Source organism: Eulemur rufifrons, chromosome 6 (assembly GCF_041146395.1).
Source record: "Eulemur rufifrons isolate Redbay chromosome 6, OSU_ERuf_1, whole genome shotgun sequence".
NCBI classification, from domain to species: Eukaryota; Metazoa; Chordata; class Mammalia; order Primates; family Lemuridae; genus Eulemur; species Eulemur rufifrons.
The window spans coordinates 71163539-71190132 of record NC_090988.1 but is presented as its reverse complement, the minus strand read 5'-3'; the positions used below and the strand labels follow the sequence as shown (position 1 = coordinate 71190132).

The 26594-nt window shown below is 33.8% G+C and overlaps 1 protein-coding gene across 10 annotated transcripts in view; it reads right to left on the bottom strand.

The window, feature by feature from the left end:
• Positions 1–26594, bottom strand: part of GAS2 (growth arrest specific 2) — a 124411-nt gene that overhangs the window by 87594 nt on the left and 10223 nt on the right. For all 10 annotated transcript variants that reach the window (XM_069469716.1, XM_069469715.1, XM_069469714.1 and 7 more), the window contains exon 3: positions 18171–18292. In XM_069469716.1, the coding sequence (XP_069325817.1) occupies positions 18171–18292 (122 nt within the window). The remainder of the gene's footprint in view (positions 1–18170; positions 18293–26594) is intronic.

The following is a 26594-nucleotide window of genomic DNA, read 5'->3' as shown; positions in this document are numbered from 1 at the left end:
TATATATCAAAACATCACATTGGGTACCATAAATATATATTTTTGTCAATTGTACCTTAATAGAGCTAAAAAATAAAGTCTACAAAAATTACTAATCATGGATAGTTTAAGTATCAAATGCTTCACAAAGGAGAAATACAGAAAGTTTAACAACAAATACATTCCTTCCATTTTTATATATATTATACCTAATTTGTATATATAATACACACACACACACACACACACACACACACACACGGGAATCATTATCTAAATGCAATGCTACTATGAAAAGCTTCTCTTCTCCCAACTAATTGTTTACATATGAATAGACTGAGATTAGCTTTTTAAAATCTCCAAAAGTTCAGTTCTACACTTTAAAATTCAGTTAATTGATGAGGCTACCTAAAAATTTTAAATAAAAATTTAAACTGATTCAATTTACCCAATCATGATTAAACTACAGTTTTGTACAGTAGGCATCTGGACTGAAAGACTAAAACGGGAAGGTCAAGGTTTTTTTCAGGAAACTCTGTGTCTTGTTAAAAAACAGACCAGACTTAAAAATCACATCATATGGTAAGAATTACAATAGAAGTTTAAGTAGGTTTGGTTTAAATTTAGCTCGTTGGGAACTTCAAGGGTCTTTGTTTAACTCTGCAGAGGGGTTGATTGGGCAGCAGTATGGGAAAGCCTTTCAAAGGAGCAGCCATTTACATAACTGAAGGATCTCAAGTGCTCACCAGACTAACACGAAGAGCAGTGCATCTCAGAAAGTGAAACTGGAAGAGGCTTGAGGAAGCATGGGTGTTATGAACGAGTATAGAATGTATGGAGAAGATGCGACTACAAGAGTGGATTGGGGCCTGGGGCAGGATCACAAGGGATTTTTTTATGCCTGACAAGGACTGCTAACATTATAATCACAACCAGGATGTATAAACTCAAAGGCCCAGAAGAGGAGAGGCAGATTAAATAAAAGAGTGATGTGGCTAGCTCCAGGGGACTACAAGGAGTGGTGGCAACTGTGGAACACTGAAGAGCTCATGCCATGTTCAGGAGGGGCAGCCATATTTATTTAGTTCTAACTCATAGGTGCCATAAAGAAATAAAATCCCAATATTGTTGGAGTTTCCCATGTTTTCAGAGGAATCAGAAAATCTAGACAGTTTAATGGGAAAATTCCGATTTTGAACAATTGGATATACAAGCAGAGGCATGTGATTGCCGATTTACAATCTCAGCATTTATAAGAGTGAACAAAAGATTATAACATTTTAACATAAGAAGTATCTCAGTCATATTGTGTTCTTTGGAAAAATAATTATGTCATTGCTGTCAAGGATAGATTGAAGGAAAAAGTAAAAACTTTAAAGATAATCCTACAGAAGTAACAATAGTGATTTTTATTCCTCCTGCCACCATCTTGGAAACCCTCTAAATCACAGCAAGAGCAGCAAGACTAGAAGAGTGAAATATGAAATGGAATATGAAAGATTTTTCAGATAAAGGAGTTTTAGATAGCAGGTATGACATTCCCTCAGATTCTCCACAAAATTATTAGAAATTATTAATTAATTAGTAGATCAACCAAATTGGCAATAGTTTTAAAAATGTCTTAGAGAGTGTACATCAGTTTTTTTGTGTGTGTGTGTCCACAATCAAGAAATTAACTTAAAGAGTTAGCAAGAAAATTCTTTTAAAATGTATGTTGAATTTTTCATTTCTAACAAATATTTTGCATGTACTAAGATGTAATCGTTTATCATTATTGACAGCAAATTTTGAGTTCAGGGTCTATGATTCTAATATTTTAGTCAAAACTACTTTTGGATATCCATCTGTAAATTGCCCACCAAAGGAAAAGAAAAGCATTTTCAGAAGTTCAAAGATTGCTTTATAGATGGATTCCATGAAACCAATTTATTTTAGTGGCTCACAGATTCCTAAAGAGTTTTTTACAAGAAGACCTTTTTTCTTCCTTCCTTCCTTCCTCTCTTCTCCTCCTTCCTTCCTTCCTTTCTTCCCTCCTTTTCTAACTTTACTGTACTTCAGATTATTTTAGGGTATATTGTGAGTGTCTATCTATTGATTGACGGTGACCAAGAACAGTTATTTAATCTGTTTCACCTTTTGGAACTGCAGGTCCAACATTTGTAACATGTTTTGAGAATTAAATATGATATTCTTGAAAGTACCTAATACTAATCCTAGATCACAGCTTCTCTTCATTAATTTTAATTTTTCAAATACATGCCTACTTTCAATTTCACTTACACAGAATGCCTTAAGGAGAGTTGAATATTGGTTATATCATCACACTTGTAATTACTGTAACAAACCCAGCCAGATAAATATAGGAAAAATAAAAATTTAAGACGATGCTTTATATTTGTATGGTGATTTAATTACAATTTGGTTTTTTGCTTCTTCTGATTTTTTTTCATTACCATGCTGTGCATTCACTTCTGATCTCCACACTCTAATCAAAGTGGTATTTTCAAAAGGCAAATTTGATTGAACTTCCCCTACTTAAAAATCTTCAATGACTTCCCAGTGCCTTTAGGATAAAGACAGCAGAATGGAGTGCTTATGTACACAACATTTGGAACTAGACTGCCTGAGTTTGAATCCGGGATTTTCCAATTACTAGTTGCCCGACCTTCCTTAGTTCATCAAAGTCATCGTGCATCTTCACATCTAAGGGCTTTCACACACACTATTTCCTGTATTTGGAACACTGTATTATCTCTCTGCCTGGCTAATTCCTATCCACTTCAGAATAAAGATATCCTATCTGCATGGCTAGTTTAGGTCCTCCTGTTAAAGCTACTTTTGTACCTGGACTTTCCCATATTTGTACATAAAAGTTGAAATTCACTGTCTGCTCAATTCTTAATTATTAGCTTGGTGTTATTCTGCAAGGGCAGGGAACATGTGAGCATCCAGCACCTTGCCCTGTATATTTTACGTGTTCAATACATATTCGTTAGATTGAATGTTATCAATGTATGCTATGCTGAAATAAAAGTTGAGAACCACTAGTATATATGATTTAACACTTCCCATTGATATCTGTATTTTTATATGTTCATATTTTATTTACTTAGACTGTAAGCTCTTTGAGAGGAGACAGTAATGTTTTACTCTTGCTTCTATTTATCAGCATCTTGTAAACTGTTAGTACTCAATAAATGTTTACCCACTGAGAAGTCTAGAAATCATCCTTTATGCTTTGTAGGTTGGTCAGGGAAGGCCTCAGCCAAAAGATGGCATTTGAGCAGATACCTGAGACTGAGAAGCAAGTCATAACGTATTTGAGGAAAGAATACTCTAGGAAGCTATAAGAACAATTGTGAAGGCCCTGGGCAGGGTGCAGGGGTCCCTGTTGGGTTCAAAGAACAGCAAAGAGGCCAGTGTGGCTGCAGCTAAGTGGGGTCAGGGAAAAGTCATAGGAAATGAGATCCGATAGGTACCCAGGAAACAGAACGCACAGAACACACAGGGCCTTGTTGGCTGTCATAAAGATGTAGGCTTTAGGCTGGGAGCGGTGGCTCATGCCTGTAATCCTAGCACTCTGGGAGGCCGAGTTGGGCGGATCGTTTGAGCTCAGGAGTTCGAGACCAGCCTGAGCAAGAGCGAGACCCCACCTCTAGTAAAAATAGAAAGAAATTATATGGACAGCTAAAAATATATATAGAAAAAATTAGCCGGGCATGGTGGCGCATGCCTGTAGTCCCAGCTACTCGGGAGGCTGAGAGAGGAGGATCGCTTGAGCTCAGGAGTTTGAGGTTGCTGTGAGCTAGGCTGACACCACGGCACTCACTCTAGCCTGGGCAACAGAGTGAGACTCTGTCTCAAAAAAAAAAAAAAAAAGATGTAGGCTTTTTCTTCAAGCAAGTCAAGGTGCCATTGGAAATTTTTGAGCTGAACAGTGGCATAATCTGACTTAAATTTTAAAATATTTGATGATTTAATCCATGTACAAAGCTTACTCTGACTGGCACAAAGTACTTAGTAGATGTTTGCTTTATTTTCATATCACATGGTATTCACTAAGTCTGAGAAAAAAAGATTAGATATCTACTTTTTAATTTTTACACAATTTAAAATATAGCAAATATGACAACATGGAAAAACATATGGTTTGATTCCTCATTTATAATTTGTAATGCATATGACATACATTTATGTACACATTAGATAAACATTAATCTCTTTTGCCTTACCCTTCTCACTGTACTTTATTCTGTAATAATATGTTTATTCTGAATTTTGTATGTTTACAACAATATCCCTCACTAGGTTGTGATCATCTTATTCTGGGAGGACTATGAATTTGAGATAAGCAAAAAATTATCTTTATGTTAATTAGATTCTAATTGAGTTTAACATTCCTTCAATTATGAGTGTAGACAAAAAAAAAAACTGTAGGAGCTTTCTCAACAAGTTTTTATTTTATATTACAAATGTTACAGATATCTAGAAATACTGGGTTTACTCTCTCTTCTACTTTAAAACTTCAGGCTTTACTACAACCAATGCCAGATTAATTTTTTAAAAAGCAAGCATATTGCTTTATTTTTCTGTTTTAATGTTTGTTTGTGATATTGTAATAACTGCATTTCAATAAAATTAATTTCCTTTGTTTTGTATTTGTAATCCTATGTGTTTTATTTCATGTATTTAAAAACAGCATTATAAGAAGAGATCCACAGGCTTCACCCAACTGCCAAAAGAAATATGGTGTAAAAACGATTAAGCATTCCTGATCTGGAAGGAAGAGCCTATAACTTATTTTTCTCACATCTTTCATAACCCCTAGTACAAAAAAGACTTTCAAAAGGCTTCCTGAATTTATTGAGTTGATTCACCCCTATTTTAAGGTTCTTTTCTTCCTTTTCACTTCAAAGTTTTAATTCTTTTTAAACAATTGTTTACTGGGCTATTTTGATTTTTGTTTGGCTTCAAGATATAAAAATTACTATAGTTTTTACATGGCACAGCAATGCTAGCAAGGAATCCATTAGACAAGCAGCCTTTGCTGGTGTGAAATTAGACATGACCAGCAAAGTAATATAAACACACAAAATATACTAGAAGGCTTCATGCATGATATGTAATGCATTTTCAAACTGCTAAGTGAAACAATAGAAGGCATTCATGTAGTCAGTCCCTAAAAGCTTAAGATACAGTTGAAGAGCTCTATATACCATAAACTCAATTACCTCATCTAGAAAACATGATGCCATTACTCTGTAATGTACCAGCACCACATACCTTGGACCACACACACATAAATATGGTGAGTACTTACATTTTAAATTACCTAGCAATTCTCAGACATTTTTAAAGGAAAAAGCAACTTTTTCCCCTAATTTTTATTCCCTGAAAAAGGCTCTTATTATAAAATCTATGAATGTTCTCCTTTAAGAAATAGCCTGTATATTCATTATTGATTTACTCAAATGACTTGCATTTCTCAAACACATTTAGTCACAGTTCATTTTAAAATAATTAATTTTCCATTTTCCATATGGTGAGAGTGACTTTTCTTGACATAGTTTTCTATATCCACAGTACTTTGAAAGGAGTGACCACAATTAGTGCTATCAAATATCATGAAAACCGTTCCTCAGTTACGCTCCTTTTACAGTCCTGTCTTGCTGATGTGCCTGCGTGTAGTTAAATGCAGGATGTGAGCCTGTAAGTGGAAGAGATGATGTCATTGGGGAAAAATTCGGTCAGGTTTACTTTTACACTCAAGAAAAACATTCTACTGGTACTGAGAATTCATGTAGATGAAAAATGTGTGTGTGCGCCCGTGCACGTGAGCCTCCCTTTTTTAATCCAGAATTTGTTCTAATTTTTTTAATACTTTGTGGAGTTTTAATTTAACATATTTTATCTTTATGTTTCATATGCCTTCACTGCAATCATTATTTACACTGCCAACAACAGCTTGTGGCTCCTATGCTTTTGAAAGGAAAAAAGCAGTTTTGAAGAGGGGTCCTTTATAAGCAGACCTACATAACTTAGAGGCTCTGAAGTCCAGGCAAATTTCTAAGTTAGATGCTGTCACCTGATCTTTCCTCATCGCTCCTCTTTGCTCTGGACTGTGGGGATTCTCAGAAGAGTACAGAATAAGGCCAGATGCATGCTCTCTCACCTCTCAGCAGAAGCACACCCCAACATGAAGAGAATGTTAGGATTTGGGAAATAATGACTTGTTCTTGCTCCTATAAAAAGGTTGGCAGCTACTGGCCTACAACAAGTCAGAAAGAAGACAAACCTGACAATAGATTATGTTTTACCTTTTTATAATTTAAGAGAAATTCTGAATTAATTCTTACTTTTGCCATTTGCTCCTTAACACATAAATAGAAAGCCATCTCAAACATGAGTGCTTTTCCCAAAGGCTAATTCCATGTTTTCTACATGGTCATTTTCCACCTACCTAGGACTTACACACTTGTCCAAATAATTTTAAGTGTGTAAAGCCACAATGTAGTTTTGTACAAGTTTAATTCCATTTATAGATAGTTTGACAAACCTCATACCATTTTAAATAATTTTCCTAAAGAACTTCAGCCCAACTCCTTAGATACTGGCTTCTTCGGACACCCACAAAAAGAGTTATATAATAAGAGCGAGAGGGAGAATTTCTTCTATGATCTATTGAGGACAATCAAATGAGAATAATTTAGATTTTGACCTTGTGATAATAAAAAAGAGTAAAGAATAAAATGATGTATGGATAATCAGAATGGTCAAATTAATTTATTAAAACTCACTTAAAATTATTGTAATAGGCTCATATATAAGCATGTTGGGCATTGCAGTGTGTACAGCCATTGTGTATATTACAAAGCAGATATTTTTATTTCCAATTGGTATTCCTTTTGTTTTAGGAAGCTGAGACATACTTAAAGTAATTTAAAAAGTGTGAAAACTTCTCAGTTAGTACTACTATTATATATCTTTTAACTTCTATTTTAAATTCAGCCAAACAAAATACTGCCTTTCTCTTATTTAAGACTTGTGACTGCTTGCAATCAATTTTTTTCCAATCATTTCATAAACTTGACCTCACAAGCTATGTATTACCACATATATTGTATGTCTCCCTAATAGAAAGTAAATTCCTTGAGTGTATACCATGTCTATCTTTAAATCACACCTGTCTTTCTCACCACCAACACACACACACATAAACACCCACAGGGAGTGATATCCTTTCTTGTCCCTGACATATCTCATCAAACATATCAAATTTTAAAATAACATCTATAAATAGGACTCAATTACCATAAAATATCTGTAATTGGTAATATAATTATTAAAAGTTAATAAAATAATTAAATTGCTCTACTCCATGACTTTTACCTCCTTTATGAGTTACCTATTGGTTGATAAAATAACACATTTTCTAATAGTGGTCTCTATTGTGCATTGTACTGCAATTGTGATTCTCTCCTGCAGTTTTACAGAAACTCCAGTTTTACCTTGGTTGTTAAACAGTGCTTTGGTAAGATGGCTAATTAGGAGCTCTGAGAAGAAACAAAGGTTCTTATATTCCCATTTCACTCACCAACTATTTTACTGGGCAAAAGGGACAGTTACTGGGGAAAAGATGCAAAAGAAAAACCAAAACAAAACAAAACAATGATTTCATCTTTATGGTTCCTTCGATAATTGAAAGACAACCCTTAATTACTGTAACAACACCTCATTTCAGGCCAAAAATATCTCCTGAGAGAGCCTATTGCATGAAAGGCCCTGCAATCATTCTCTTTCTTAATTCTCAGTGGTGAGCAAATTCATAAAACCACTAGTTATCACTCGTCTGATCCCGATTTTATTGGACCTATGGCAAATGGTATAAACAGGCCTTGAAAAATAATCTCCAAACTGAATGAAACATTTGGATATTAATGTGCTCATTTTTATCTTTTGATAATGTTCTGAACTCAAATATCACATCAAGTGACTATATAATAACATCTACAATTAATTAAATGATCGGCCTCCTCCAGGATTCACTTTATACTAACTAGTTTAAACCTGCATAGTCTATTACTTTGGCCAATCTCTTGTCAGTACTTTTAATGTCCTCAGATACTTGTTCTTTCCCTGTACAACCCTAAAATTCTCCAATCCTCTGTCTTCTCCATTACTTAAAAAGTCAGCTTTGATCCTCATGATTTTTCACATCAAAGACTTCTGGACTGAGCAAAACCAGCAGAGGGAGGAATTTCAAACTTACTGAGAATAAATGTCTTCAAGAATAAAAATAAAGGATTGCTAAAACTCTAAAACTCACCCAGATAACAGCATTCTGGATCTAAAAGTAAATATCTATACTGGGATATTCATTCATTCATTTGTTCAGTCAGTCATTTTATTCATCCAACAACACATGTACTGTGCATCTATATGCCAAACATTATGTTAGACTCACAGATGAATAAAACATAAACCATATCCTCAAGAATCTTAGAGTCTAGCCAGGCATGATGGCTCATGCTTGTAATCCCACCACTTTGTGAGGCAGAGATGGGGGGATCACTTGAGGACAGGAGTTCAAGACCAGCTGGGGTAGCATAGTGAGAGCCTGTCTCTACAAAAAAAAATTTTAATTAACCTGGCGTGGTGGTGTACGCCTGTGGTCCTAACTGCTTGGGAGGCTGAGGTGGGAGGATCGCTTGAGCCCAGGAGTTCGAAGCTACAGTGAGCTAAGATCACACCGCTGCACTCCAGCCTGAGTGAGAGTGAGACTCTGTCTCTTAAAAAAAAAAGACTCAGAGGCTAGCAAAGGGGTAAAGACAAGAAAACAACTGAGTAGAACAATATGGTACAGCATGGGGGGATAATGTACCTATGGGGAAACTGCAAAGATGGAGGCCAGTTCTACCTAAAGAGTATAGAGATTATAAGAGACAATTCTACACATCCAGGATCCTTGTTCCCTTCTTTTGGTAAGAATATATTAATTTTCCTTATGGAAGCAATCCTTCTCTCGTTTTATTATTTAGTCTGAGCAACTGTCAATCAAGATATGAGAGTATGACCCGGTCAGAATGTTGGCTATTCATCGACTCTGGTTTGCTGAAATTTTAATCTTGAGAAGAATGATATAATAAAGTTTATAGCTAAATGTTAATGAGCACCCATATGTATTAGGTACTACTCAGTGCTCGTGTATATTAACTTACTTAGTACTCATAACAACTCAGTAAGGTAGGTACTATTATTATCTACATTTTATAAATGAGAAAACTAAGGCACAGAGAAGTTAAATAATTTTCCCAAGCTAATAAATGGTAAAGTTATTATGATTTAAGCCCAGGTGTTCTGGCCCCTGAGTCCATACTATTAACCACATCTGTTTAGCTGCCCTCTCTAAAAAATGTTTGAAGTTATCAATTCTGACAGTGGTAGTCTGAAATGACTGTCTGTGTTACTATGCTACATAACCCTTGGAAACAGTCTAATTCTTAGGCTCTGTAAGCCCAGGTTCACTTTCCTTCAAATTTCTTTTTTCCCCAAGAGGAACCCTGTATCTTTCCAATAAATTCTGTTTTTGCTTATGTTAGCCAGAGTTGGTTTTTATTTACTTAGTACCAGAGAGTGAAGTTCAGCCACTAGGACTAAGAAAAACTTGTAGTATTTGGAATTGGTGTTGAAACTGTTATTAGAACACAACTGTGGAATGAATAGCAGCCCATGGGTTGCAGTACAAGGGTTGGAAAAGAATACTGTTTTGTGTGGGGTCTTAAGCTGATGCTTTTTAGGGGCTCTCTGTATGAAAAATAATATAGAAATATGAATAAAAAATTAGATATGAAGTTAAATATTTATTTACTATAGCAAAGCATAAGCAATTAATAACTTAAAAAAATGATAAACACTAGAACCATCCGAAAACACAGAAAAACAACATAATAGTTTTATTAATTAACTGTGTGATGAAACACTAATTTTCCCTAAATATTTTTGTTTTATGCACTTCAATCACCTCTTCATAAACAACAGTTTAGAAATATTTGCATAGGGAGAATAGAAATATAATGGAATCTTTCCTCTAGTATGATTAACTTGAATAAATTTTTAAATAATTTTTTAGAAAAATCTCTTTCAGCCTCACCTCACAACTCATTATTGATGAGCATCATAAATTCTGAAATTTCTAAAACTTCTATTGTCCAATTTGGAGAAATGTATTAAGATTCTTTCATTTGTGAGTTGGATATGGAAGAATTTTCCACAGATTGGTTGTGATTTAAGAAATTTAGATAATAATATGACTTGCATTTGGTATTGGTTCCTGTCTTTTGCTTATATCCTGGCCCTTTGCCAGGTCTTGTACACAAATGAGAAAAACCTAAAATTCTTATCTTGGTTGAGGGAAAGAGACAAGAAGAGGAAGAGCAGCCCGGGATATAAAGCAAGCACTCCCTATCGGGAATCAGAGAAGGTACACGGTGTATTCCCCTACTCCTGGTATTTTCCTGGACCAGGCTAAAAAAAAAAAGTATATTAATGAACCTGGACATTCCTGGAACAACAGCTCTGTTCTTAAAATCTCAGCTAGCTACAGAATAAAGAATCCATATTCTAAGCCAGAGCTGACAACCTCTGCCAGGTGTCAAAATAGTACAGCCTGGCTCAGGATGGATTTAGATTCATCTCACAGCAAGACTCAGGAATTTCTGGCCAACTAGTTACGTAGCCTCAACATACATTTAAAATGTTGAGTGCCAGTAAGTATATCATGGCAGGGTTTTTCTCTATCTATGTAATAGATTCCAAGGGTGTTTATCTGAGGAGATCAGGATGTAATGTTAGGTTTGGTAGAATTAATTCACTCTGACTATACTAACAAGATGTCCTGAATTCAATATGCTAGTATGGAAGCCAAGGATGATCCTATAAAAGTTTGCTAGATTTGCTAATGCTAGATCTGACATTTGCCCACACTAAATGACACTAAAGGGCCAGAAATCACTTGCTATACTATAGATAAAGGATAACAACTTGAAGAAATGCCACATCCAATTTATAACATACACCTCACATAAGCATAGCTTTGACTATATCACTCAGTGGAGCTCAAGAGTTTCTTTTTTCAAGTACGATGTGAAGAGTAAGTTAATGAAGAAAGGTCCGAAATTTAATATAACATTTCCTTCCAGTAAGGGACAGGAGCTTTTTGAAATAAGCTTCCTCATTTTGATGTGAATGGGGATTCTCAGAGTGGCAGGGACACATGGTGGCACTTAATTTGCATAGGCATAGTAGATATGGTGGCCAGAATCCACAACAGGTCAATCGTATCTCTTAGCATGACCTGAATCATAAGAAATCTGACTATAGTTCATTCATCATGGAACCTTCAGATGTAAATTGAAAAGTCAACTCTCTAAATTCTTATTTTGTACAACAACAACAACAAAAAACCCAATAAAATGAGAGACCATTCTGATCACTCAGTTCCCAGACTAGAGACAATTTATAGACCCAGAGCCCATTAAGTGAAGGGAGTAATGAGGTCAGACTTTACTGTAAAGCTTCCCTCTAATCTCCATCAAAGGGACCCGAACTGTTTACTATGCATTCAGTGAAGGGAAATACCTTGTGGGGATTAAGTGGACAGGTAGATATTTGACCTACGTCGACTTCACACTATCACTAGTACACCTTTGAGAAATAGCATAGGTTATGTTGAAAACAACATAGGTTATTTTTATATTTTTAAATGCATAATTTGCCTGGATATTCTCAGCAACTGTCAAAATTTTTATCTGCTGACACATGGAATAAGTTCTTACGTGGTAAAAGGACCAATATAAAAAAAGTTACCTATGTAAAAAGACCTATAAAAAAATCACAGATAACTATTAACAATGAGCTGAACATTGCAAGGAAAGTGATTTCTATCACATCTCCTTTCAATCAGAGTCAATATAAAAGATCAATGGGACTTGGAAAACAGCAAGAAAACTGTAATGAAGTAACTAACACCTTTAATCAGAATTGCTCATACAGATGTGGTCTTTTCACTGAAGTGTATCAGTCAATATCCTGGTACTTGACATTCATCTATTGGTCTGGAAGACGCAATTTTCTTAATTCTGATAAATAGAAAACTCCAGAATCAGTTTTCTTACATTTGACAGAAACAACATAAATCTTCCTGTCCTGCACACCAACTCTAGGTCTGTGACATAACCTACAGGAACCATGGACATTTCAACCTCCCACAAGGCAGCAAACTCCTTTCCTATCGTATGATATTTTGCTGATTTGATATTGGAGAGCAGGAATATTAGGAAAGCTGCGTGCCTTCAAAAAATACTTGCATTTCCCGTGAAAATGCAGAAAGGGAGCTCTGGCAACTAAATAGAGTTTCTGGGTCTAGTAGCAGAAACATTAATTACCTTTTTAGGAAAAGATGCCATGCAAATGTTCCTAGCTTGCTATTGTTGTCTGATGGAGACTGAATCTCTATCATGGGATACCAGGGACCATGAAACTTGAACTGTTTGTCATGGACTTAGTGCCATATGACCCACTAAGCCATATTTTTTATTGTGCCTAGAGCTACTTTATCATTTAGTAGAAGTGCCATATATGGGATTAGATTAGGCCTGGAGATCCAATCACATTCCATGAGCACATCATTCCCTCTCTATCATGCCCACTTTTTCATACTGCTGCTTTTTTCCCCCTCAGCCTGCACATAGAGCCCATTATTGTCTCCTGTGACCAGCTGACGATGGGTAAAATCAAAAATCAAGCTGCCTTACATATTATTCTTATTATTCCATTTGGTACACCAACATGTATTGCTAGGGCATGAAAGCCCCATTTAGACATATCTCTGTTAAGACGGTATGAAACATAAACCCTCCCAGTGAGAAAACCACTAAGCAAGACATTTTATTATCTCTGATCTAGTGATGAAGATTTGGCCAGGTAGGTGGTCAGGGCCTTAGAAAAATAGTGATAAGGAAATTTAACTTTATACTGTGAGGTAATTTAGTATATTTAAAGCTTGAAGATATTTATATTCATTTTTTATAAATTCTGAGGGATTAGACTTGTACTATTAACTTTTCTACTTTTTTCTTTATCCTTTAGTCCCAGGCAACAAAACAACCATCAAAAAATCATTTTTCCCACATGTATTTTCCCCATCTCATCAACATCTCTGTTGTTTTAATTGCATTGTAGAACAATTAATTTTTAAGGAATATAAAATCATTTTAGTCGTACAGCCAGAAATGAATGACTCCAGATTAATTACAACTGAGACTTTTTTCTTTTTCATAAAAAGACTTTTATTACTTTTACCATACTTTCTTGTTCTGTCAGAGATATCAGTAAATACAAATCTCTGGATTTCTCTGAATTCAATCTTGATAAGATTTTCTCTGAACAAAAAGTGCTGTTGATTTTTTTTTGAGGGGAAAAACTCTAATCTTTATGTCTTATTTTATTCCCAGGTGGTACACAATAACTTCCTGAGGTATTGTTATCTTGCAGCTCAGGGAACTAGGTATTCTCGATGGGCAAATGTATTGTAGGCATTCTATCTGAGTAGGATGTTCTTTCCCCTGAACAAGGACTGGATTCTACATTTAGATGGTTAATGTTCAGTTCCTTCCTTGGAGCATAATGTAGCATTCTACTAGGAGACAGAACTACTTTTTTTGTCTTTCCTCTCTCTCTCTCTCTTTTTGCTTCATCTGCTTCAAACTTGATCTAACCACCCAGGGCTCTTTGAAGTCAAAGGAAGCTCTGAACCCAGAGGGACTCTGATGTCTGAGGCAGAGACTCTCAAAATAAATGAGACAAATGCAAAGGAATGTTAGCAGAAAAAGAGGTTAAACTCTTTGAATATCTTGCCCCATGTTGACGTCCCATGGTTGAGAGGGTCCTGTACATAAATCAAAAAGTTCTGACTGGTGGAAAATAAAAACAGAGTAAATATACGATAACAAGGAGTTTGTACAGTGGTGCACTGTTTGGACCAGGAAGAGAAAGTTCATGCATAAACCTAACAATTATCCTGTCTTGATTAGAGATGCTAACTTTGAGTCAGGAAACTAATAGACATAAAATCTAACCACAGATTTGTCATTTGTTTTGGCTTTCTCATCCTAATAGAATATTGGAAAGAGTAGTTTCATTTAGATTTTTGCCTTTAAAGGTCCTCAGTTCCAAGAATATTAAGATTTATAGCTATGGTAAATTTATCATATTATGGTATTAATACACATAAACTAATTAAATCAAATTATGCATTAAACTTATAAACACTGGTCTCAAATGCTTCCATACAACTACTGCCTAGCTCTGTGAAGTCTCTGCATTGCTCCCATACTAAGTAAGAAAACATCTCACCACGCAAAGACTAACTGCTTAGAGCTCACATACATAGAGAGGCTATTTTTACATTGATCTATTGAAGCCTGGAAAGAAAGAATCATAGGATAGAATTTATTTCTATTCAAAGTACTTTATCAAATCAGAGCAGGATATAAAAGAGTCATGGATTTATATCTAAAATATCAAATATGTAAACTGTCTAACATTTATTAAAATTTACTTTCAAAGCGTAAGAGTACTTAAATCATTCTTAACACAGACATACTTCACACATACCAGGCATAACCTATTCACTCAAATATGTTTACACAGCTGTAAAATCCCCCAAATTAACTATCAATCAGGAAAAATAAAAATATTTCTATAAAACTGAAGACATGAGATTTAAGCTGGTAGAAAAAAATTACAAAGGGCTTCCTGGGACATAGCTTTTGATGGTATCAAATTTTGTTCTTAGTATTTTAAAAGTAATTCTGTTTGAACATCTCCCTATCCATAGCAGTTTCACTAATTCATAGAGAGTATTGACCAACTCTTCCATCTTCACCATCATTGCCCTAAACTTTGCCAAGGTGGAAAATAGCTCTGTACACATACACACAGGCGTGCACGCACACGCACCACAAAAGCAGACCATATTTTAACCTCCAGGTTACTTAGATTATTTATACCCAATTTAAAAGCCTCCTTTTGTTCCCCTATGTGAAATATTCACCGTAATCCTAAAGACCTGAGTTTTGGTGAATCCATTATTGTTTAAGTTTACATTTAACAATAACAAAATATTATACAATCTCATATCATCTTTGTTTAGAGGCAAAAAATGGACTGAAAACCATTAGTTTGACAAAAGTATATTGATGAACAATAACACCCATGAAGACACTGACCATTTGGTTTTTTATTTTAAAAAAGTTATCATAAAAAGTAGAAAAGCTAGCCATATTTGCATTTTTTATATAGTAAGGCACATGCCATTATTAATTTAAGTTGCATATCATTGGCAATTAGTTGTGAAATATATAAATGCTGCCAAGGACACAGAAAGCAATTCAGTCAAGAGCAATTGTGTCAGCTTCTAACTCAGATCAAATCTGATTTTTGAGCATGGAAAGTGAGGTCATAGTGGATATTTTTAAACTTATAGTTGTTCAAGTAACAAAGTTAAGTTTTCATACTAAAATATGTTTATCATAATCAAAATAAGTTTTAGCTTTATATTCAATTAAACAAAATTGCTCAGGGTCAAGAAAGTATTTCAAGTTTAATAAAATCTTGCTGCAATTCTACTAACTTTGAAAGAAAAATTCCTTTTGTTTCTTTTATATTTTATAATTTTATTATTAAAATTATATAATATAAAATAAATGTTTAAAAGGAAAATATCTATAAAAATCCTGACCCATAAATGTTCTCAATATTACATATTTTCATAGAGATTTGGGATAAATGTATACATATTTGCAAATAGCAGCTATCATGCTAAATATGAGCATTTACAAAGTATTTTCTTCTAATTAATCTAAAATTCTCATCAGGGTCTCTTAATTCTCACACAGGGAAAAGATAATATTTATCAAGAGATTTTTTGTGCAATGATCTATGGAAGGTTCATATACATAATTATTAATACTATTTTACAGTTAAAAAAACTAATGTTCAGACATATCCAATTAATAAATAACAAAAATAGAAAAAAATTAACTGGGTGTGGGGGCATGCACCTGTAGTCCCAGCTACTCGGGAGGCTGAGGCAGGAGGATTGCTTGAGCCCAGGAGTTTGAGGTTGCAGTGAGCTATGATGATGCCATGGCACTCTAACCAGGGTGACAGAGCAAGAATCTGTCTCATTCATTAATTCATTCATAAATAAATAAATAACAAAACTAGAACCTAAGCAAAGTGTGTGCAATGTCAAAATCTGATTTATGGGCTAATGCTTTGGGGCTATCTTACACTTGACAGTCTCATAATGACAATTCTATTTGGAGATCTTTGCTTCTGTTTTAAAAAGCAAAGCCTTGGCCAGGCATGCTGGCTCACACATGTAATCCTAGCACTTTGGGAGGCTGAGGCAGAAGGTTCACTTGAGCCCAAGAGTTTGAGGTTGCAGTGAGCCATGATGATGCCACTGCACTCTAGCCCAGGCTACGGAGCAAGACTTTCTCTCAAAAAAAAAAAAAAAAAAAAAAGCAAAGGGTTACAAAACAAAGCAAAACCAGAAAACTGTACAGTAGCCTTAACAGAGTTTAGTCTTTATTACTATGTAGGATTCAACTAATCTCTATTGAGGCATTGGGTTCTCTGTCCTCAAAAAATGGGCAATGCAGCAATACAAATACAGGTTTCAGGCCCAATGCAATGTGAAGGCAATGCTCTCGAGACAGAGTCTGGGCACAACATTTTTTTCCCTCTGTTAATTGCTGTACAGTAAATTTTCTATACAAATTGTCCTCCTATTAGGCATTATGTTTTGTCTCCAGGAAGCTGAAGAGGTGGCCAGTTACATTACAATGGAAACCACAGAAGAATAATTGGCATCCTAATATCAAGCTTGACATGGAACATTTTCATAATCAGTCTTCTTCATGTCTATGCTACCCATAGTGAACCAAAATGAGAAACCACTAGATCTTGAAAGAAGGTATCTGTGTCAAATTCTTGCTTGGTCACTTACAAGCCAGGCAATCTTGCACAAATTACTTAAGAGTCTGCATCCATCCAACAGAGAAAGAAAAAAGAATCCAGTAGTTACCAAAGTTTGTTGCATGTTACAATCACCTGGGGAGCTTTTTTAAAATTCCAATGCCCAGGTTTCATCCTACGCAGATTAAACTAGAATGTTTAAGTATAGGATCCAGGTTTCAATATTTTCTTTTTAAAGATGCTCAGGTTAATTCCGATGTGCAGCAAAGTTTCACAGCCACTGAATTAATACCTTTACTGAGTTGCTTTTAAGATTAAAAAAGTATGGGTGAGGATTTGTATATAATACAGTACTTTACAGAATGATATAATATATCTGAAAGCTAAGTACAGTGCTGATACACACAAACAAAATTATCACTTTTAGTCGTTTTTGTCAGAGTTACAGAAATAGTTTAACAGTTGCTTTTTGCTGTAAGCTGTCTTCAAAATTATTTTAACCTTATTTTTTATTTCTTTTCATTCTCTATTAAAAATATTTTTTATAGTATCATCTATCTTGTTTTCTTCTATAAATATCAAACATTATATTTTTATTAGGTGTTTATAACAACTAGAAAAGCATATTAGAACTAATGTGTAGAAAAGAAATCTGAGCAGTCAGAAATAAAGTAATTTGTCCAGCATTAATTAGTTCAATGCTATTACTTATTTAAAACAAACAAAAATATTACACTCCAGATATATTGTTCTAACATTCTGCCATAATATTTTTGAAAACAAAGACCTATTCAGTAAATCCTTCTTGGCTAGATTTGTTCATTACCCGATAACACAATTATTTATCTATTAAGTTTTAATCAATACATCAGATTTAGCCAGTTTATACATGGTACTCTTTCAACACCATCATTTTCCATAAATCATATTATTTAATTAGACTTAACAAAGGTTTGTGTAAACTACGTAATTAGAGTGCAAATAACACGTTACTTAATTAAAAAGCACCTTCTGTGCTTTGTTGTTAGTATAGACCTTGATGCATCCATTCACAACAAATTCTCAAATTACACTCAATTTGTATGTAACTAGTAATACAAATGTAACCTACTACCTAACAGTGATTTGTGCCCTGGGATCTTTTTTACCTTTGTGGGCTTGTGAGCATCCATGCTCTCTTTAAATTTCTCCTGCACAGTTTCTGCAAGTTGACAGAGCAAGGCACCATTATCCAACTTCTCCATAAAAGTTTCTGCTGTGATCTCCTTCCCTGAAACAACAAAATGAAATATTATAAAAGCATAATCATTTCTTAACACAAATGTCAGATTCATACTAAATAATATATTTGACACAATTTTTATCACTGAAATTTCTATTCCAGCTTAGTTACATATCTGGAATAGGACTTTACCGAGAAGAATTGTTTCTTTGGAATTATATGTGTTCCTCTGGTTGCATGAATCTCAACAGTTTACATTTTCATAATATAGTTCTAACTGCATAAAAGTTTTATTTCACATAAAAGATGGCAAAATGGTATCCTGGGTGAAAGATTTCATCATTTAGTAATCAGGGGAAATGAAAACCAACCAGTTCGTGGAACTCAAAGAACCAGCTTTACCAGTGATGATCCAATTTGGCCTATGATTCATTCAATTCTCATCCTCAGTGGCCCATTCAATTACTTTGACCCACAAGGCAGGCCATAAAGCAGGACTGAGTCTGGTGTATGTCATATTACAAGAACACCATATCTTTTCTCATTAATTTAAAATACAGCCATGTATATATGCATAAAAAATCAACCACCATTGGTAACTTTAATACCATGGCCTATGGATAAAACCACATCTCTAAATTCTATTGAACTGGTTTTCCTGATTAAAATAATACAGGGAAAAATAATGCAAATGATAAACTCTCTGTAAAAAAAAAAAGTTCCCTTTTTGACCACCCCCTTTCCTACCACAACCCTTGAACTATGGAATTATTAGGTTGAGATCTCTGCTTTTTTTCCTCTATGCTCACAGCTTCAACTACTACTCTTATAAACATGATTCACAATTACTCATCCCTGACATTTAACCAGATGCCAGTTAGAGGTTACTTACTTCTTCTTATGTGGCCCCTAAAGCATATTCTTTTATTTTGTAGCAGCTTTATTGAGACATAATTTACATACATTATAATTCATCCATTTAAAGTATGTAATTCAATGACTTTTAGTGTATTCAGAATTGTGCAATCACCACCATAATTTTAGAACTTTTTTTTATCATCCTCAAAAGAAACCCTGTACCTTTTAGCTGTTATACCTGACTCCTATATCCTCTAGCCCTATAAATAACCACTAATCGCTTTCTTATATGCTCTTTCACAACTTCTCTTTCCCAAAGCTCTCTCCTTTTCCAGGTTCCTATTTCTATAAGTTTCAGAATATTTCATTTTCCTGCCTTAAGTTTCTATAACTTGTTAGCCACATGTCCTGTAGATTCAAGTATCCTTCTATTTCTCATGCCATAATCTTAATAAAAATTTTCATGATCTTATGCCCAAACCTCTAGCAATAAGAGCAATGACTATTCCTTGTGTCTTCAACTTCTCTCTCCAATACATACCACACTCACTGCAAAAATTAATGTTGCTTAACACCATCCTTACTGAGTCATTTTTCAGATACCTTTATTGCGCAGTCCCTAATCTTTTCCTCCATCTAGAATGAAATCTATGCCCTTGAACTAAATATCCAAAGCACCCCCCTCATATGCCTCTAACCCACCTTTCTCATCTAACATCCCTATACCCTGCTCTGTGGTCTATAGGCTGCCTTCACAGATCCCTCACAGACCTTCCTGTTTCTACTGCTATGCTTCTGTTCCTGGCATGGTCCCTGCCTTCAGTGTCCTACCTTCTCTCTGCTTGGCCAAGTTCTACCTTTCGTTTAATACTAGTTCCAGAAAGAGATTCTCCCATTGCACCTTGATCTCCTTTCTCTATGGTCATGCTCATAATATCACTTACTTTGGCACTTAGCAAACATTTTCTTCTATTGCTAGTGAAATGTGTTATATAGAGTTGTCTTCTTCAAAATGTTATAAAACTCTTGAGGTATATACATTTTTGCTTCTCCTACAGAGGTAAGGTTATTCATAGATAGTAGGCATCTAGTACATGTGTTCAGTGAGCATGAGAATTTTAAATGAAGAAATAAAGTACTGGAAAACTTTTAGAAAACATTTGTATTATTTTTGTAAAATGTACTTAAGTTAAAAGCAAAATAATTGAGAAAGTATTTAAAAGTTTTATATTGAGACTCTTATAAGGCTTATCTATTATCTTAAGAAACATGCATGTAGCTTAATTCAATGAATACTTTAAAGATAATCCAACTGGAACAACATATAAACTATTTTCTTCTAGTTAAACTTACAATATCTAATATATTTGGATTTCAAGAAACATCTGTTTAAAATGATTTTTTTTTCCTATTTTGTGGGGGAAGAGCTGGTAAAGAGAAAAAAGAATTACTTTTTTTAATGTTCTTTTTTCCCTACTGGATAGTTCATATTTTAGCCCCCAGTTAGGATAATGACTTCTGCAGGTGGAAAAACATCAGTAGCTCTAAGTACTCACCACACAGGTAGCCTGTGCAGAAATACTTTTATTTCAAAATTGTATGTAGTTCAGCTCAACTCAGAAATGAAAGTAGCTGTCTCAAGATACAAAAAGCCAGCATAACAGAATTTATTTTGTAATCACTACATGGTCCTGCATTCTTTACCAATAATAAGAAAGTTACTTTGCAAACAGGTATGAAAAATGAATATTAGAAATGGTTTTTTAAAATTATATATTTATCTAAATGTGTTTAAATTTCAAGATAAAGAAAATGCGCTTTAAGTTGCTGAATGATTCCTTTATAAATTACTTGTACAATTTTCTACATTTGTAAGAGATCTTCAGGTATTTTTATTTCATTGATTTCCATGGCAATTTGAAGATTCCATTCATAAATTTAAGTGACAACATGATTACAATAAACTTAAAAGAACTTGTCAATCCTAAAAAGAAAAATGGCTTTCATTAAAAAGCCATTAGCAATTTACCAAAATTACTATGATTTTTACTTTTTATGCATTATATATCAAGATTTTTAGTTATCCTGCTTTTCGTGAATACTTGAAGAAAGAATTTTACATTGAACATCTGTATCTAATGAAAAATATATTAGGTGTCAGCTTTCAATTCTGTATACTTTATAGCTCAGAAAGGTGAGATTTTTTTTTTTTTTTGGCTAAACCAGACTGTTACATAGTTTATAGTTGAAATGTACTGCCTCAAATGAAGAAAAAAATGCAAGACTGAGAAGTTTAAAAAAAAAGTACTTCATATGTAATGTATTTTCCATCCAACAATTAAGAATTATTAAATATACATTTTAAATATACTGTATGGTTATAAGAAATCAGTTATAATCTTAATAGGGGCTGATATATTATCTCACTCCTTATTGCATTAATATTACCAACAGTATTTAAAATTTTATATATGTACCCATATATATATAAAATACAGTATAAAACTAGTTGAATTTAACCATGGCAAATCCATAAGAATAGGTCACAAAGAACTAATTATAATTTCTCAAGTAAAATTCATACAAAGCTAAATATTTGGTAACGAAATCGGATCTTCTTTAGTCTAAATGGTGTAGCTGGTTTGACACGTCAGATTATACAAAGCAGAAGCAATGGGATTTTCGCATCAGAGAATCATTTCTTCCCCAACCCTGTACTTTCAGTGTCATTGGTGTGTGTAGGGAAAGAAAGAACAATGAATGATTATAATTAAATCATCTTGGAGATTGTAAAGACTATTGGATTGAGGATCAATCTAGATTATCCTAGTCTAGAAATAATATTTTTACTTCCTCAGTTTATAATTGTGAACTTTGATCTTCACACCACCAAAGCAGTCATGATTGACAATTTGCCAGTAGAGAAAGATCAGAGAGTTTGATTAAATATTGTGGTTAGTCACTTCCCCTCAAAATATTAGGGCTCAAAGATTGGAAATAAACATCTGTCTGAAATCTTTATCAGGCAAGTAAAATCGATACACATGCTTATACATATCAGTATATTCCTCCCAGAAATATATTTGCCATAATTTTCATAAAGATTTAAGTATCAATTTATAAAGTATTTTACACTGGAGCCACCTGGAAAAATGATCCCTTTTATCTTCTATGCTGCTTAAAAAGAATGTTTTCCTTTCAATAAATGAAAAGTTACTGAATTCCTAAAGGTTCCTAATAATCATATTTAATATTTGAGTCCTTGTTATATGCCAGACATCATTCTAAGCACTTTACATTCATATATTTAACCTTCTCATAAGACTGTAAAATGAGTGATACTATTATATGTATTTTATAGACAATGAAACTGAGATATGTAGATTAAGTAATTTGCCTAAGGTCAGACAGCACATAGAGGAATCCGGCTCTGTAACCCAGCCAGTCTAGGTTCAGAGTGTATGCTCTTAGCCACCATGCTTGACTACTTAAATATTTGCTGAACACACATATGATTATTTCCTATAGCAATAATAGTCTCCCTAAGAATTGCAGTTGTATTTTTCTCTCTAGAAAAAAACACAGAAAGCTTTTCAGGAAAAGAAAAGCTTGATTGAAGACAGGGTTGTTGGAAAATGAGTATCAGTCCACCTTGTAGATTGGAGAATGACTGACAATATAATTCAGGCATGTTCTGAAATTTGGCTTGATTTACTGAAGAAAGCTGATATATTTTTAATCTGTAAATAAGATCCAGATACTACTAAACTCTACTTCCATCTTCACTGCACCTCTCAATCTCAATATATTTCTCTAACTGGAGAACTCAAAGTGACTTATTTGCTATCTTAACCCAAATTATTCAGATCTGAGACTGAAATTTGAAGCTTGTGAGATAGAAAATGATTCATTGTATGCAGAAACCCTAGACCAACACCAGATTTACACTGATTTACCAGTGTTTACCCTGCATTTATGTCAAAAAAAGACAAAGCTGGTTCTGCTGGAAAAGTCAGGTAAAAAATTAGGCACTAACTGCTCTGAAAGGTGTCAACTTGTGAACATGAACTTGATTCTTTAAACTTTTGAACTACCACAAGATACCACTTTTCCTAAGGAATTTTTATTGACCATACCAAGAATATAGGAACCTTGCAGGATAAGAACCTGGTGAAAGGTTTCTAAGAAAAAAGAAAAGCTACCTGTTCCAAACTCATTAGACTGCACTTATATTTGATAGCAGTAACCCTAATATGTGCTTAACATTTAATGCTGAAAGTATGTCATAGTTCAGAAATCAATGAAAAAAATGGAAACATTATATCTTAGTTGTATTAAACAGAAAACAACTGAATTTTTTTAATGCATGTAGAAATATCAGAGAAAGGGAAAGTCACCATGACATCAACTGTCATAATGCATTTTCTAAATATAAGTAAAATCAACTCAGCACACTTAACTTGCAATATATCTTATGATTTACTGAAAGTTCCAACGTTATCCAAACACATGTGCCTACCTCCTAAAGATCTACAGTCTTTAAGAATAATGTCAATTTCTTTGATGCTTAACAGCTATTAATCCTTTCTCAAAAAATATACTCTCATGATACATAGTGTTATTAGACAAATATTAACTCAAAGGTAAACCTTCATTCTCAAATTATTAAAAAATATAAGTGAAATAAACAATGTGAGAACATTTATGGTGGTATGCTCATTTCAAAGCCGAGCCAACAACAATCTTCAAAAGCCCATTAACAATCATAAAATTAGTAGAATGTGCCTAATCTATTTGAATGATGGGCGGTTTCTGTAATCTGGGTTTGTTAATAACATTCAGCTAGCTCACAATGACAATTAAAATTTTACTCAATATTTACTTATATAAGCGTTTTATGTTCTAATATGCCCTAAAGACACAGTTAACCAACAAATGAGCAACAGCTGCTTCATGAACAAAGGCAACAAAACAGATGACCTAAAATAAAGATGAAATGTGTATATTTAACACATTGACTGCTACACCAGAAAAAAAAATTTTTTTTCTTTGGGGCCACAGTGTTTTATTACAAAAATAGAATGAAAACTTTGAAAACAAAATGATCTTTTCTAATTTAATAAAAAAAAATGAAAAACAAAATTTATTGACTTCTATTCATTTAATCCCTGTCTTTAGAATTAATTTGTCAATATTAATTGTAACAATAAGAACATCAACAAGTAATATTTTTACAAGCCAACTGCAGGGTTTTGCCCAGGTTTTGTTTCACAAGGCCCTGGACTCAAAACTAGTATAAGTTAAATACAACTCACATGGCAGTTGATGTGTTCATGCCTAACAAAGGACAATGGCCAAAGAAACTTTTTATAAAGAAGGATAGGATATTCATGACTCTTTTGCTATCCTTTTTGAATGTGTATCATAAAACTGCTCCATGGTACTATTATACAAAAACATACTAGGACTACAAAGAGTATTTTCTGTAAGGTCAATAGATACATTCAAGGATGTATGAGTAGTCAGCAAATATCATATGATGATTTCTCATGAATCACATCAGTGTGCTACCACCTAAACAAATCCCAACTACTATAAACATTTATTCACCGTAAGTAGTTAATTTATCACACAATAACTGGCATTTTATATTCTAATATATAAATTGTAGCTAGCCTAAAAGTTTGCTATTACTGCTTTAGTTCTATGCCTAGGAATTTAAAGTGGTATTTACTGTTGTTACCAATTAAGTGTATATTACTTGTAAACTACACTATAATACCTATATACATGGCATAAATGTAAATATTGGTTTAGGAGCCAATAAAATAATTTCCTTCATCAAATCATTTTTATCCATCAAAAATTTGGATATGAATTCAGTATTCTTCAAGAAACATTTTTCAATTCACATTTTATATGTAGGATAAGAAATATATGAATTTAGAGTACTGTTAACATTCCTTTTGAAAAACATAATAGGAAAAAAAGTTACATTTTAGACAAGTAAATAAGAAACAGTAAATCCACAAGTGTGGTCTCATATCATAATAGCAAAACCTAATTAACAGCTTTAATTTAATTCATAAAGTTCTACCTCACCTAAGAATTAAGATACTTTATATGGAGACAGGATCAATTTTGAAACTACTTTCAAGACATCTCTAACTTTCAAATAGATAAAAAGCATGACTTAAAAGAAAGCTGCATAATAAAAATCTGTAAATATTTTTGAGTTGACAAAATGGTCAGTAATATTATAATTTTAAAATTTACTTTAATGGCTCAATTTCCAAAGTATGTAAATACTAAATATATCTATGTATGAGAAAAATATCTTCTAACATAATCTTGCATTTATTCCTTCCCACCTTATTATCACCACTCTAGTACATAAAGGATTTTTCTACCTCCAAATGCTTTACTGCTTTAAATAATCTCAGGTTATTAGTCTACTTTTCAAGTTGCCAGGAGGGTATTCACTTGAAGTCTATTTTCTATCTACTTTGAATGAACTCAAGTCAATTCAAAGGTTATACTTTTCTGTATCTTGAGAGTCTTTTAGGATTTCTTTTCTGAGAAAATTTCACAAGTTATCAGTTGCACTTGTGTTACAAGTACTAACATCAAAAAAAAAAATCTTAATCTTCAAAAGAAAAGTCATTCATTTAGGTAAATCTTCGTCTTGTTTATACATGTTGATGACCTCAACCGCCCCGAACCGGGTCTCAAGAGATGGATTTCTTGGAAACTTAGACTTTTGGAGCTGGAAAGGACATTAGAGATCATCTACCCCAATCCCTTCATTTTATGGTTGAGGACACTGAGCCCAGAAAAGATAGCTGAGTGACTTTGGGCAAGTTTCCTACCAAGTGGCAGAGCCAGAACTAGGAGCCAGGTCTCCTGACTTTTAATCCCAGGATCTTTCCATTACACACACTGACTCTCTATTCTTTGAGGCTGTTCAGATTGATCAAGCTGCTTTGTAAATGATCACACTCACTAAATAAAATGCCTTTGATGACAAGTCTTGGGACTTTGGAACATACCTGTAAAATCAGGCTACTCTAATCAAACTCTTCCCATGGCTGGAACATTTCAATAGTTTTTCATTGAGCATACTGTAAATTATAAGCTCTTTAATACGGTCTTCAAAACAGTGTAAGATCTACCCCAACAAGTCTCATGAAATTCTCTCCTTCTTTCTATACTAACACTAGCCTTTTTTCAGTTCTTCCAATGTACCAAACTCATTCCTACCTCAGCACATGTCCTTCCCTCCCCCAGAGTTTCTTATCCCATGCTTTGTTAGACTAGCTACCATTCTTTAGTTCTTAGTTTCAATATGAGTTCTCTTAAAGAGGATGTCCCCAAGCCCTCTGATCTCTTGCCCTACCCATAACTCCTTGATATGCATTCTAATTGCAATCTATCTTTTAGTGTTTATAAGAAGTCCAACTAAGGGATTACATATGCAATTACTTATTTAATG